The sequence below is a fragment of the Catharus ustulatus genome, chromosome 26 (genome assembly GCF_009819885.2).
Source record: "Catharus ustulatus isolate bCatUst1 chromosome 26, bCatUst1.pri.v2, whole genome shotgun sequence".
NCBI lineage: Eukaryota > Metazoa > Chordata > Aves > Passeriformes > Turdidae > Catharus > Catharus ustulatus.
In genome coordinates this window covers 3,373,578-3,387,975 of record NC_046246.1, presented here as the reverse complement: position 1 = coordinate 3,387,975, position 14,398 = coordinate 3,373,578, and the positions used below count along the sequence as shown (strand labels likewise).

Genomic DNA, 14,398 nt, shown 5'->3' with positions numbered 1-14,398 from the left:
TCAGCAGTTACTGAGCACTCACACCAAAGCTCTGGGTGTGATTGTTTCTACTGAAATGAAGGGGTACAATGGCAATAGATTCACTTCTCAATGCAAGCAAATGAAATCCCTGCTTGAGGTACCTCAGCTGGTTACATAGCAAGAGAATTCCCATTAGTCATGTGAAAACCCCACAAAGCCAGTTTTCAGAAAAAAAACCCACCCAAACCCCAGCACTGAGCAACTCTGGAATAGCTGCTTGGCTACTGCAGTGTTTGCTGGCCTGGGACGGCGATGTGGAAATACCATCAGCTCCAACTGCACAAAGAACTTTCAGATGATGCAGAAACAAAGAAAGAGATGCTGCTCCTGGGGCCAGGACAGACCGGTCACACTGGGCTTTGAACAGGAACCGCAAGTTTTATAGTAAAAAAAGCCGCCACATACTAGAGCTGTTTTATGTAAAATTTAATAGAATAAGCAGCTATTGCTTATGTTTGTATTTTTTGTGCTTTGATCTTTGTCCCTCCAAGCCAGTTTTTTTCTTGTTCTTATTCTTATTTTTCACGTTGTGAGTTTCATAATACCGGACTCCGACTTTCTTGGAGCGCTGCTGCCTCTCGGCTCGTCTCCTCTGCAAACACAAAACACATTAGCAAAGCCCCAGCATCCAGAGCCTCGGTGTCTGCAACTCTCCAATGGTGTTCACTCTGCATTCCACACGCCTTAAGTCAAAAAAATAATTTCAAATAAAATGTACTGACTCTATACAGAACCCACCCCCTGCTCTTGTGAGAGTAAGCTCCACTTCAGTCTTTACAGAGAGATTCAAGATGCAATCTGGTGTGCATGGTCAGGTAAGAGAGAGGGGGGTGACAGAAGCTGTCACAGAATATTCATAACAATTCAGTTTTCATTCCCTTTCTGTCCATACCTGTGGATGATACAATCCCTCCAAAGCCATCTTCCCCTGCCCCTGGAACTTGCTATAATAGATAAGGTATCCTAGATACCAAGGCTGAGCCAAATTCCTTAAGAATTTGGTCACTCTCTAACACTTTGGAAGATAATTGATTAGAAATTAATTTGTGTAATTGGTCAGTTCACCTTTAGAACTTTTGACTTAGATTGGATGCTGTTCTTTGTATAAACTTTTTATTTGCTGTAGTTTGAATCCCCCCTGCTTGACCACCCTTGGCATGAAATAAAGATTCTTGTGGAACACAAGCAAGGCTCCGGTCTTTCTCTGCTGGCTGATGTGAGCTCCTGAGAGATGGCTGATGGATATTAGCACTCTCAGGTCCTGGTAAAACTATCACCAGGGACCAAAAAGGAAGCTCACACATGTTTAAAGTCTCAAAGCTCTTCAGTGACAGCAGGCTCTTTAGTGATATCACCAAGGATAAAAAAGCCAGCTTATTTCCCTGTTCAGCTGTACTACAGGAAAGCACACTTACTTCTTTGGATGTGAGTTTCTTACAAGGCTGTTTACCCAACTGGTCATCATCATCATCATCACCTTCCTCATCTTTCCTCTTCCTTTTCTTCTCTGTGCTGCCTGTAATCAGCAGAGATCATGCACTTGGTACCTTCCAGAACACTCATTTGTCTAAAGAACTTCAGGCTGAGGTTACCATATCAACTCCTTGAGCAACACATTCCCTTGGCTGTACTTAAGAGCTTCTACCAAAACAACCTGAATGTTCCTCACAAGAGAATCACAACTATTACTGTGCAAACTGCTCTTGAGAAGCAGGTTGCTTCAGCCCCATTCAAGTCCAGGAGAATTCCACAGTCAGGACAGGGCTCTCCTACCTGACTGTGCCTTCACTCAAACTGGCTACAACAACTGAAGCTTCAGTAAAAACCAACAGCCTGAAATATCTCTGCTTTTGTAACATCCCCAACCCCATCCACTCCTTCCTCCAACACCCCAGGAACTCAACACTTGCCTTCACTGTATCTTCCCTCACACATAATGGGGACATCTCCCATCACACAGACAGCTGTTCTAAAGGAAGGCTACACCAGGTCAGCTAAAAGGAGATTTAAGTAGTATTAGGGGAAAAGAACTTGCACTCAGGATCCAGTGGATGCTTCTCCCCTTAATGCCATTTTTTTTCTCTGGCCCATAGGATTTCCAAATGTAGATTAAGAACATCTACTAATCTTGTTTTACCTCTGTCTTCAGTTTCTTTGGGTTCTTCAGCCTTCTGCATGGATTTTGCAAACACTTTGTCACTCAGTCCCTTGGGGATTCTATGGAAGATAAAACCAGCAATAAAAGATTGTTGTTACACAAACAGTGACCACCTCTGAGAAGCCATCAGACTCCAGCAGATCCCAGTCCCCTGTCAGCATCAAAGCCACTCTTTGCACCAGAATATTGCAATACCCTTTTTGCTGGAGTTACTGTGCTTGTAAGCTATATGAGAGAGAAAATGTAGCATTTAAATCTTGAAATCTCAGTCCTCCCAAGGCTGGTGGGTGAGTTTTGCTAAAACTGGGCCTGCTGTGTGGGCCAGGGTTCACTGCACATGCACAAAGACTCAGGCACATCCAGCCTTGTTATTACCTAACATCAAGGAGAGATCTTGCTGCCCAGAAAACCAAGATAATGGTAACTCAAATTCATAGTTTAAGAGTCAGCTTTCCAAAAGTGAGAACATTTTTAATTTGCTGGTAAATAGCAGTTCTTGAATTAATCTTTCATAAACTTCACCCAATTTCCAACCCTTAGAGCTAAGCCAGATAAGCTGCAGCAACTTGTGTGGGAGCAGGGGGAACCTGTCAATCAAGTCAGAAATGGAGTCAACCACAGCAGAGCCTCATCAACCCTTCCCCCCTGCAATGTATTGACAGATTTAGGCACCTTATTGCTGAGAATCTCTTGGCCTTGGCTTTCTCCAAAAATTTTTTGTATTTTGCAATCTTGTCCTCCAAAGCCTTGAGAACTGCTTTAGAGCTCTCCTGGGCAGCTGGTGCAGCCACCTGCAATTCCTCCTCTCCTGCATCCTGATGTTGCTCATTCTCTTCTTTTTCCTCTTCTTCCTGCTCCTCCTCTCCAGAGGAATCATTGTCTGTGTCATCAAAACCTGGCACATCCACAGGAATCAGGTCTTCTTCTGAGAACTGAGGTGCCACGTTAATCCTGCCAAAGTTCTGCCGAACGTTGGACATGAGCTGCCTGATTTCAGTGTTTGTGCTGCTCTCGTCTTCTGCTGGTTCCACACCTGATGCCACCAACTCACAGACTTTCTCCTCACTATTATTGTGGCTGGGTGTCACAGATGCTTCCAACACAGGAGGCTGTAAGGAAGAGCAGGATATATTATCCCCAAAGTCCATCCCACCATCATCAGCAAAAACTTCAATTTTCCCTTGTTGGAAAAAGCCTGAGATGACAACATGATTGCTGACATTTCTGGGAGTCAGACACCTTTGTAAAGATGGCACTCTGGGAAAAGCAGCAGTGAATACCATTAAGAAAATAAAGTATGAGGGAAGAGGAGGCACAAGCATCACATTCTTACCTGGGGACCAGGCTGACCTGGTTCTGCATTCGGTGGCTTCACAAAGAAAGGGATTCTGCCCCTCTGCCAGTCATTGAGAACCATCTTGCTCACAGTCTGCAAGTCAGGCTCACCACCCTGAGAAAAAACAGAACAGTTTACGCCCATGTTTGCAGGGCACACAGCCCTCCTACGCCCTGTGAGCAACAGGAACATTGCCATTTCCCATGTTCACAACAGGCCACATGCTCTTCCAGCCTGCAAATGCAGAGGCTGTTGCACCTTTAGCAGTTTTCCAGTCCTAGCAGCAAGCTTCTCAAGGAAGTCCTCTGTATCTGTCCAGGAATCAATCTTGTATGTCTTCCTGATGTACTCTGCTTTGGCTCTCTCCAGCACTGCACCGATATGGTCTTCGGGGCTCTTAATCTTTTCAACTTGAACCTGAAAAAGCACAGCAGAGGATCAGAAGAGGATCAACCCTCTGAGACCATCACAGTGACAAGAAAAGCAGGCACATACCACTCCCTTCAGCACAATGTCTGTCTCTGAGTCTCCTGATGGATAAACCACCCCAGGGCAGTCGATGAGAAAAATCCGCCGCATCAAGGTGATGTACTGCCACACCTGGAAGAGATCAGCAGCTCCCCATCAGCACCTTCCACACAGCCCTTGTTTCATTTTTGAAGAGCAGAATCAGAGAAACAGAGCCTGACCGAGCATTTGGATGAAGAGAGCACAGACAGGGAGTGAGGACAGCTGAGCATTCCCATCCCAGCCCTGCAGTATGGCAGGGTGGGAATTTGGGAATGCTGCCAGAGCAGTGCCTGGCCATGAGCCCCTCCTGAGTGTCACACAACCTGTGCAGGTCAGTGCAGAATTTGACAAGGTCATTAGGCTGATTTAATGAATTCAGGTGTACCTTTACCACAGGGATGCTCCTACCTTTGTTTCCCCTGCAATGGGGGCCACATTGCAGACCTTCTTGGAGCGCAGGGTATTGATCACTGAGCTCTTGCCAACATTGGGGTAACCAATGAACCCCACACTGATCTGCTTCTTGTCAGAGTGTAACTGGTGAGAAATAACACATCCTTTTACATCTTGGAGTGAGGGACAGAATTACCACTGCAGTCCTGAACCCCAAATGCTAACAGAGCACAAGACCACAAACAGGAAGCCCCCAAACCAACCACAGATCCCCAAAATTGTTTTGTACCTTTCCAAACTGCCTTAGGAGCTGTATGAAAGCACCTTTGCCAAATGGGTTTGTGAGGCTGGCATGGAAAGCCAGTGTTGGATACTCCTGGGACAGGACAGCAACCCAGCGCTTCTGGAGAGGCAAAAGGAGCTGGGTTAGAGACCCAGGGCTGGACAGTGACACTCTGTGCTCAGAGAGCAGGACACAACATCTGCACTGGGCTCACAACTGCAACTGGCCATGAACATTGCTAGGGAAGAACCTTTGATGCACTTCCCCAACCCAACAGCTAAAAGCTCTGAGTATTGTTTGTATAAAAGACAAACAATTTCCCAAAAACGCCTTCACTGCTAGCTAAAACTCATTAGTTTAATGACATAAAGCAAACCAGCTGGGGTGGATATGGATCCTAGGCAGACTAACATTTAGCACACTCTGGAGACAACAGCTGAACTGTTAAATCCAGACAGAGGAAGTAGGGAATTTGTGGCTGGCGTGTGTTGCTCAACTTGGCCAAACTTGGCCAGATTTACATGGTAATTGTTACTTTTACTGCAGGCAAGCAGAGAAGTCCCAGCACCCCAGCTGCAGTACGCCCTTCCAGAGCAGCATGGGGACTGGCACACAGCTACAGCACAGCCACCACAGCAACAAAGAAGAATAACAGGCAGGACTGTGCTTACAGTGGCCCAGGTAGGAATGAGATCACATTTGTTCAGGACAAAAATGAGGTGTTTCCAGTGTTTCTCCTTTTTAAGGTAGGATTCCACGTGAGGGGAGCGAGTGCCTATGGGATCCCGGGCATCGAGAACTTGAACAACAACATCTGATGAGTCAATCACCTGAAAAATAAAAAAATTCACACAGAAGTAAAGCATTTTGTAGAAAGCAAGATATCTGTACCTCCCAAATGAAAACTAGTCAAATTGGAAACTACATCATTAATTAAAAAACCTTGTATCTCTCACAAACTGCTACTTCCCCCAGACTAGTGAAGTTCAGACTAAAATCCATTGATGCTCTACTCTCTCCTCTCCTAAATCCCTCCAAATTCAGCCAGGACAGCTGAACAACTTTTACCTGTTCTTATGCACCAGGGAAAGAAAACACTACACCCAAAAGGGAAAACTAAAGTGCTGCAGCACACAAACCCCCAGTGTTCATCATCCATTCAGCAGCTACTCCCTTCTACCATTTCATAATGGATCAGGGTATAAAGGATGTTTTCTGGACCAATATGAAACACACAGCCAAGCAGGAACCTGCTGTTAGTCCACGAAGCAACTACAGCAGGGAGCTGTCATTTTATGACTTGCTTCAAGCCAAGTGAATTTGTTTCACAGCTTTTCCCTGCAGTTTTGGCAGCCTCTTACTGAAATCTGTTTTGCTCAACCATTCTCAGGGCTTTTAGATCCAAATGAAAAGGTTTTAAGCAACATTCAGAAACTCAGAGCAAAAAGTCAAGCAATTTCACACCTAAGTGTCACTGAGAGCACACAAACTGCTCACACCACCCCATTTCACTCAAGTCTCTGTTTCTCTGGCAGTAATGGTGGCTCATGGAGAACTGAGAGTCAGAGCTCTCCCAAGACGACCCCATTGACATGCCAGATGTTTTTAATCTAAAGAAATTTAAGGGAACATGACTCTTTTACTTGTGGTGAAGACTCAGTAATCCAAGAGAAATTTACACCTTCACTCTGCCAGTCTTCTAGATCATGTATTTTAAGAATGTTTTTTCCTGTAGGACAAGAGCTCAAGAATCAACCTCGGTCAGGCAGAGATTTGGAAATTAAAATCTCTTCTTTTTGAGTTTTTCTCATTGTTGCTGTACAGGATTTCAATGCTGTGCTGAAGCTGACAGATGTGACTGCTGCAAATTCCAAGTGCCATTTACCTTGTAGAGCTCACCCCAGATTCTTTTGGACTGTCCTTTCTTAAAGATTTCCTCTTGTGCTTCATCCCTAGAAGACATCACCAGAAACATCAGCAACCACAGATACAGGGTCAGGATCTTCTCTGCTCTCAAACCATTTACAGACAGAAGAGAGGATGATGCCCAAGTAAGAGCTGGTATTCAGCCAAAATCCCAAATTCAATCTCTTTTTCCTTCCTCCTCACACAGTAACAGCATTGATGGAGGTACCAGATACTTCTTTAAAAACAAGGCTGGCTTTTCATACATGTAAACAATGACATCATTTTTCCTTTCCAGTCACCTTACACCAGTGTCCTCTGTCACCAGGTCTCTGTCCTTGCCCTGGTCGTAAGACTCAGACGAGGCCTCAGCATTCTCCACCAGAGACTGCACATCACTTGCAGACAGAGTTGGTCTTTTCCTTTGTGATTTGGGGCCAAACGTTGTTTCAAACGTTTCTGTGTCAAGAATGTGGACTCTGGAGGTCTGAGGAAAAACAGGTTGGTTAAAAACAACAAACCTCAAGCACTGGGTTGTTTTTTCCCCATCTCTCGTGACACACAGGGAAGGAGCCCCAGGTTCCACACAGCCCTGGCAGCCTGTAACAAGTGACAGGCAGTTCCCTAATGATGTTTGAGTTTTCTAGTTTAAGTTTTGAGAAACACAAGAGTGGATATTTAATAAGCAACAAAATATTCTGCACTCACCAATGAAATATGCTTCAGTTCTTCCACCATAAATGGTGTCAAGTGCAATTACAAGCACTGTGATGAAAATTCAGCTGCTATCTTTGATCATTTCTTGCTTTTCTAACATGAACACAAATCTTGCCAAATTCTCAGATTTTTGTCAGGGATAATTAAAATCAAAACTGTAGATTTTAAAGCTTGCAATGAAAGCCAGCTTGGCTTGGAACAGCAAACAATCCATTGCTGAGAGCATTGCTGTTTTTGTAATGCACGTTTTAACATGACTTTTTCCCTAATTTAAATAATATTTTAATGAAAGTTTCCATATGACAAAATAGTTACCAATAGTCCAAAATAACGATTTACACATCATGCAAAGAAATGGCAGTAACTAAAACTTGATGTACCAGAAATGAAGGCTGCATGAACAAGAATTTCTGACACAGGATAGAAGTTTTTTAGTTCAAATTCATCACGTGAGTGTCTGCATGGTGAAGCAGCCTCAAGAAAGGCTCAGGAGGTGTTAGAGGCATTAGAACATCAGCTGGCACACCAACCTATCAGAAATCAGATCATAATATGATAGTATCATAACCTATCATAGAATAGAAGGCTTTGGGCTGGCAGGGCCACTAAAGCCCTTCTCATTCCATGCCCTGTCCTCCTTCCACCATTCCAGGCTGCTCCATGCCCTGTCCAATCTGGCCTTGGACACTTCCAGGGACAGGGCAGCCACAGCTTCTCTGGGCAGCCAGGGCCTCCCCACCCTCACAGGAAAGAATTTTTGGGGTAATTTCCTACGGGAAAATAAGAATTTTTATTAAATTATGTATCTTTCTTTGTCCTCACACTTGACACCCACAGTGACAGGCAATCAGAACCATCCTTCCCCAAGGAATGCACTACAGCTGCCCCTCCCAAGGCTTCCAGAAGCAATATTCCCCCAGACTGAGCAGAGACAGCACAGGTTCACAGGTAAATCCCTGTGTGCACACACCTGCACAGGGAGTGATACCCACATGTGGTTTGATCCGGTCGTAGAAAAGGGACATGGGCAACTTCTTCTGCTTCATGATCACCCTGTAAGGATCCTTCATCACAGTCTCCATCTCCTCCTGGAATTTCTGTAGGGATGATTGCTTGATCACACGAGTATTTCCTGAGTGTGAAAAACAAACATCACACCTGGCCACTCCTTATCTTAACTGCTCCAGCCGGGGACACTAACAAAACATGAACTTTCATCTAGGAACAAAAATACCAGTGACAAACCCAAAGGGTTTTACTTCAGACCAAGCCCAAATAGGCAGCCAATCCCTTTCTTTCCCTCCATTTATAGGAAATTTGGAAAGTATCTTTAGGAAACTTAACTTGCACATGGGCAAACCATGGGGAAAGGCCACAGGAGCCAAAATAACCACCCTTAGGGGAGTGTGTGGAAAGCAAACCCCCCCAGGCACAGGTACAGGCAAGGGGTGACAGGTAAAGGTAAAAAGATTTCAGCTTTTATATTTTTCATCTATTCGTAACCCAGCAATCCTTTAGTGTATAACTCTAAACTCCATATCCAGTGTGAGCTGCTGCTCTCCCATTTTGGGCAGACACAACAATTCCTCTCCAGGCTGGGAATCAAGGACACCTCACTGCCTCAGGTCCCCAGAGATGGAAACAAAAGTGAGTTGGGGGAGCAAACTTGGGGTAAATGACTTCATTACCTGGAGCTGTGATTGGAACATAAACCCCCAATGTGCAAATGGACCAAAATTATAAAAGTGTAAAAACCTGTGACCCATTGTCCATTTTGGGTGTAGCCCCTGGGGGTTTTGTCTCCCCTAAATGTACCTGAAGTCCCTTCAATAAACAGAATTGCTTTTTATTATCTTAATTTTGTCTGCCCTCTGTTTTTAGGTAGCTCCACAAGGCATCAACAACAGCAGGGGACCCTCACCTTCCCTTCCAGCACCTGTCCCACACAGCTCTGACCATCACTCTAAACAAACACCTCCCAACACACAAAGTCATCATTCTGAAACAAACACCTCCCAACACACAAAGTTCAATAGTTCTGAAGCTTGCTGAGTCTGGAAGTTTGGACAAAACTCACCAAACCATTTGATATTTGGTTCCACTCTCGCGACAGTGCCTGGTGCCACAGTTGATTGAAACTGCAGAGGTTTGATCACTTTGCCATGTTTGTTCCTAAAGGACAAATGAAGGCATGTCAGTGCACAGGGGCAGCACTGATCCCTCCAACCCTTGTGTGTACCAGGCCAGAAGCAGAGACACAAAATGCAGAGAAACCCTTCACCTGCAGCCGGTGCTGCTGCACATTCCGTGAGGGTGAGTTACTCCAACCCTGGGCAGCAGCAATGGCCCTCACAGCCCTTGGTCTCACTCCAGCCTGGCCAGACCCCCCCTGCAGCTGCTTGTGTCAGCCCAGGAAGGGCTCATGGGGCTGCAAAAGGCATCAAGAACCGTTTTCTAGCAAATCCCACCGTGCTCTCTCATGAAGCCTTTTAACCAGTTCTGCCCACCAGCTCTGCAGGACTCATCCACACAGGATTCACAAGATCAGACCTGGTTTGAATTCAGCAATGTTTCAAAATCCCTCCTTCCTAGCTGCTCTCCAAACAGTTGGAAATTTGGCAAAAGAAACCAAACACGCTGATGTGAAATAGGATTCTCAGAACTGCCATGGCACAGACACCGTGGGTGCTGCTCCCCTGCCCTGAGTGTGGCACAGAGGGGAACAGGGAGACCCTCTGTGAAGATGCTGAGGGGAGCTGAGGCTCCCCAGATATTTTGGTGGGAGCTTTTGAGTTATGCTGCTGTGGGAAATTCGGGAATTCTGTGTGTTTTGGGTCTCATGACACTCCACACAGATGCACCAAGTGTTTCCAGGCTGTATCCCCGGTACATTGCTGGGCTGCTGAGAGCTCGGCATGAAGCTTGGGATCGGGCTCCCCAGCTCACGGGCTGACAGAGCACACGACGGAGCGACACCGTGCCAGTACCGAGGTGTTCTGACCGGGAACACGGCCAGGTCACGATGCAGCTGCCCCACGGGCCGGGCCGCGCTCACCTGCGCTCCTTTTGCCGGTACATGTTGAGGCGCCGGATGGTCGCTCGGTCCCGCATGTTGTTCCCTCCCTCGCCCCCGATGCGATCTGCGGAGACAACACAACATCAGCCTCGGTCCGGTCCGGTCCGATCCAGCTCGCCCGGCCCACAGTCCCGTCCGTACCGGGGTTGGTGCTGGCGCGGGAGGGGTTGATGGAGCAGCGGCCCTTGTAGCGCGGTTTCACCATGGTGCCGGTGCGGGTGGCGGGACAGGCCCGGAGCGCTCGGGACGGGCCGGGGACACGCGCGCGGCACTTCCGGCAGCGTCTGACGCACTTCCGGCAGCGGCCGCGCAGGCGCCATCTCCGGCCGCGGTTACCATGGCAACGCGTGGGCTGGGCCCGCCCCGGCCCGGGAGCCCCGCGGTCACTTGGTGTCCCCTCGGGTCCCTTGGTGTCCCCTCGCGGTCCCTTGGTGTCCCCCCGCGGTCCCTGTGTCCCCCACGTGCCCCGTGCTCCGTGTCAATGCCCGTCTCCGGAGGTGGCGGTGCCCGCCCGGAGCGCTGCGGTCTGGCCGGGTCCGGCCCGGGGCTGCCGGGTGGTTCGAAGGCCCGGCGGGGGCGCTGGCACGAGTGCCCCCATTGTTTGGGAAATGGTGTTTGTTCACAGACTCCTAATGGAAATCGTTCGGGAGAGCGGCAGGAACTCTCCCTGCCTCTCGCTGATGGATTTGGGCGGCCGGAGGGACGCTGGGAGGGACGCTGGGGAGGGTGGAGGGACACTGAGGAGGATGGTGGGACACTGGGGAAGGTGGTGGGACACTGGGGAGGGTGGTGGGACACTGGGGATGGTGGTGGGACACTGGGGCAGCCAGAGGGACACTGAGGAGGCTGGTGGGACACTGGGGCACTGCCACAGCAAAAACTGGAGCACAAGGCAGTGCTGGTGGATGTTTACAGGCATACAAGGCTGTTCGTTCTGGGTTACTGGTGAAGAATTTTAAAACTTAGCAATAGCAACACTTGCGTGTTTTGATGTGCGTGTAAAGAATTGCATGGATGGTGCACTAACAAATCAAATCTGTGCAAGTTCTGTGTCCAAAGCGCAAGCACACATTCACGGTACTGCCAGATTGTAACAGCAATTTGAGAGCTCCTCACCTTGGGGAAATGAACAAAGCTGAACTGAGCAGTGTTAATTGATACCAGAGCTTGGGCTAGGGCCAAGCTCAGCACCTTGGGGAATACTTGCCTGAAACACAGCTCTGGCCCATCCTTCCTCAGCACTCATTAGCAGCAGAGCGTTCCCAGCCAGTGCAATGTCTTTCTGGTGCTGCTAATGCTCCTTTAAACCCAGAACAATAACAGAGCTGCTGGAATTTTGTTCTTTTAATGATTTTCAGCGTTTTGCTGTGAGGTGTAGAGTCCCTGCTGTACAAAGGGAGCCATGATGAGTCAGGCCTTGGGACATGTTTTGTAAGACTGAGTCTGGAGTTGGAGGCTGTTGGCTTAAGCCTAAACGTTCTGGTTTTTCTCTTAATAGAATTATCTCTGCCTTGGGCATTGAAAAAGTACACATTGATGTGGGCATAAAAAAATCAATTCCAAATTGTAGATAATTGTTTAAGCTATCAGACTCGAGGCTCATGCAGAAGAGTTTTCCCGGGACAAGTGTGTTTTCTATTAGAGTCGATATCAATCTGTCAGAAGAGCCTTTTGATTTTCAGAATTGTAGACTAAATAGTTGAGTAATACTTCTGCTCTGCTCTCCCCAACTCTTTCTTCCTTTCCTTTAAGAAAACTCCCTCTTTATTGTTAGCAAGAGATCTTGGGGTGCAGCCAGGAAGTCACTGTCTCTTTCTGTGAGAGAGCAGCCCCAGCCAGCTTTGGGCAGGAGGTTTGGGCAGGGAGTTTGGGGATACCCCAGAGCTGGGAGCTGAATTCCCAGTTGGAAGCATTGGTGGGAGGGCTCAGGCTCTTTACCCAGACATGCCTCAACCCCCTCTTTGGGGTGGGCTGAGAGTCTGGATTTTCTGTCACAAGATCCTACTGATAATGTGTGGGACATGCATTCAAACTGGCACCTTCCTGCAGGACTTTCCTCACTCTCACAAATTCCCTGACCCAAATTCCATCACTGGGACCAGCAGTTGGTGTTTAACTTGCAGCATCCCTGAGGCTGCAGCTGCTTATTGTGTGTCTGATAACGTGCAATCAGATATTTTTCCCCACTAAACTGATGTTTTCTTGCTCTGTGACTCACAGCCTTTGCTGTTGATGCATCCCCCCCGTTTCAATCTTTAGCTTCTTCTCATTCTGTTACCACTGGCTGCAGCAAGACACTGTGCCACAACCAGCCAGGACAGCAGGGCTACAGATCATCATCCATTGCCTCTGCCTCAGCTCCTCAGCACCACTGCCCTGACCAGGGCTGAAATGAAACAATTTTGAGTTTTATGTGGCCTCATCTTTGTCAAATCCCAGTGAATGTGGTTACGTGATGCCATCGGAATGACTCATTCCCATAATTACATATGTTCTGAAGGGTCATTCCCATTGTATTATTAAAAACTAGTGAGGTTGGATTTTTTGGCAGGGAATGTCTTCCTCGTATGATCTACAGATTTTGTCAATTAAATGAAGGAAAAGTAGATTTCCAAGAGCTCAGAACAAGACTGGACTTGCACTCAGAGCTCTTTTTCAGTGTGGTATTTGAGCTCCTCTGTTTTATTTAACAGGATAAAGCAGCATCAGCCATCTCTGTTTCAGCAGTTCCCTGCAGAGCACAAGGATGCAAGTGGATTTTATAGCTCATATTCAAAATCACAGCAGAAGATATTGTAGGCTGTTTATCAGCACAGCAGCTTTCCCAGCTCAGTTCCTCAGGAATGGCTTCCCAGGGACACAGCTGGAGGAGCAGGAGGCTGGGCTCCTTGGCAAAAGGCTCCAGGTGTGACAGCTCTTGAGCAGGAAAAACAAACTGATCCTAGATTGTTGCCTTGGGTGTGGAGTTCCCAAAATGGTGCCTGAAAGCAACAGGGGATTTGGGAGGGAGGAGAAAACTGAAGTCAAGAAAAAAGGCGAAAAGGTGTGAGAGGACTTTGAGAGGCCAGGCTGAGCTGTGGCAGCAGGGTCGAGCCCTTGGAGCTGGGCAGGCTGCAGAGCCCTGGGCTGCACTCTGGGAACATCTGCCAGCACTGTGCATCTGGCACTCACCAGCACTCTGGAAGCTACAGCAGTTACATAGGAATGTTTTCCTGTGGTTTGATTTGAACAGTCATGGAAAGTAACTTCTACCCTTTGTGGCACAGGAGGGGCTGTGGCTGCTGAGGCCCTGGCAGTGCCTCTAAAGCAGTGCTTTACCTCAGGCTGTAAATAACAACATACAACCTACCTGGCTGCCTCTTTTCTCATGTTCTTCAAAAATCCTGGAAATTCCAGCAAGCAGCTCCATCCAAGTGATGGTTTGGCATTGGGTGTGATGTATTACCGTGTACATAAATGCCATTGTGATTTATTTATGGTGACTGATTAAATACACTGGTATTTCTGTAATTTTAATATTGATTTTTTAAAATGTGATGTCTATAATCTCCCTCTGTGTAGTCTATTGACTTCATAAGATCTGTAAATATATATCTGGACTATCCCTTTTAGTGTTCTTACAAAATGTAATCCAAACAATAGTTTTGGAGATAACCTGTTTCAATATCCTACTTTGTTTCCTTTAATCAAAGCTAAGATTTCTCCTGAGTGAGAAATCATTTGAACATAAACATGGGCTAAGGAGTATATACATTACCTCCACCTCTCTGGGGGTGGAAAGTCAGTGAATTACTGTGTGAGGAGTGTGTGTGCACACACTTCATTGACTGTAGGTGATGAAAAATACAGATTTATATTACCAGAGAGGGTTAAGAATATGATAGAACCAACGTGGTTTTGGTGACATTCATTTGCTTTAGGTTCCAAATCTCAGCAAATAAGAGAGAAATTCAACAGTTCCAAACCCACGACTGCAAGCTGTCCTTTATTCCTGGCCCT

General features: G+C 47.0%; 1 protein-coding gene across 1 annotated transcript; it reads right to left on the bottom strand.

Moving 5' to 3' along the window:
* Positions 1–430: 430 nt before the first annotated feature.
* Positions 431–10,680, bottom strand: GNL2 (G protein nucleolar 2). Its single transcript, XM_033080830.1, has 16 exons — positions 10,541–10,680; positions 10,379–10,463; positions 9,401–9,495; positions 8,316–8,455; positions 6,909–7,093; positions 6,587–6,653; positions 5,373–5,531; positions 4,708–4,821; positions 4,434–4,562; positions 4,011–4,115; positions 3,774–3,932; positions 3,513–3,629; positions 2,852–3,288; positions 2,159–2,238; positions 1,437–1,537; positions 431–613 (listed from the first exon to the last, which is right to left on the bottom strand). Exons 1-16 carry the CDS (start codon positions 10,602–10,604, stop codon positions 464–466), a joined length of 2,187 nt encoding a protein of 728 aa, XP_032936721.1. The 5' UTR covers positions 10,605–10,680; the 3' UTR covers positions 431–463.
* Positions 10,681–14,398: the final 3,718 nt, after the last annotated feature.

Bases quoted from the DNA above. Each gene is read 5' to 3' on its own strand.
- GNL2 (XM_033080830.1), bottom strand. From the start codon at position 10,604: ATGGTGAAACCGCGCTACAAGGGCCGCTGCTCCATCAACCCCTCCCGC. The intron at 10,464-10,540 runs GTACGGACGGGA...TTGTCTCCGCAG, and splicing joins CCGCGCCAGCACCAACCCCG to ATCGCATCGGGGGCGAGGGA. The intron at 6,654-6,908 runs GTGACTGGAAAG...GATGTCTTCTAG, and splicing joins ACAGAGGACACTGGTGTAAG to GGATGAAGCACAAGAGGAAA.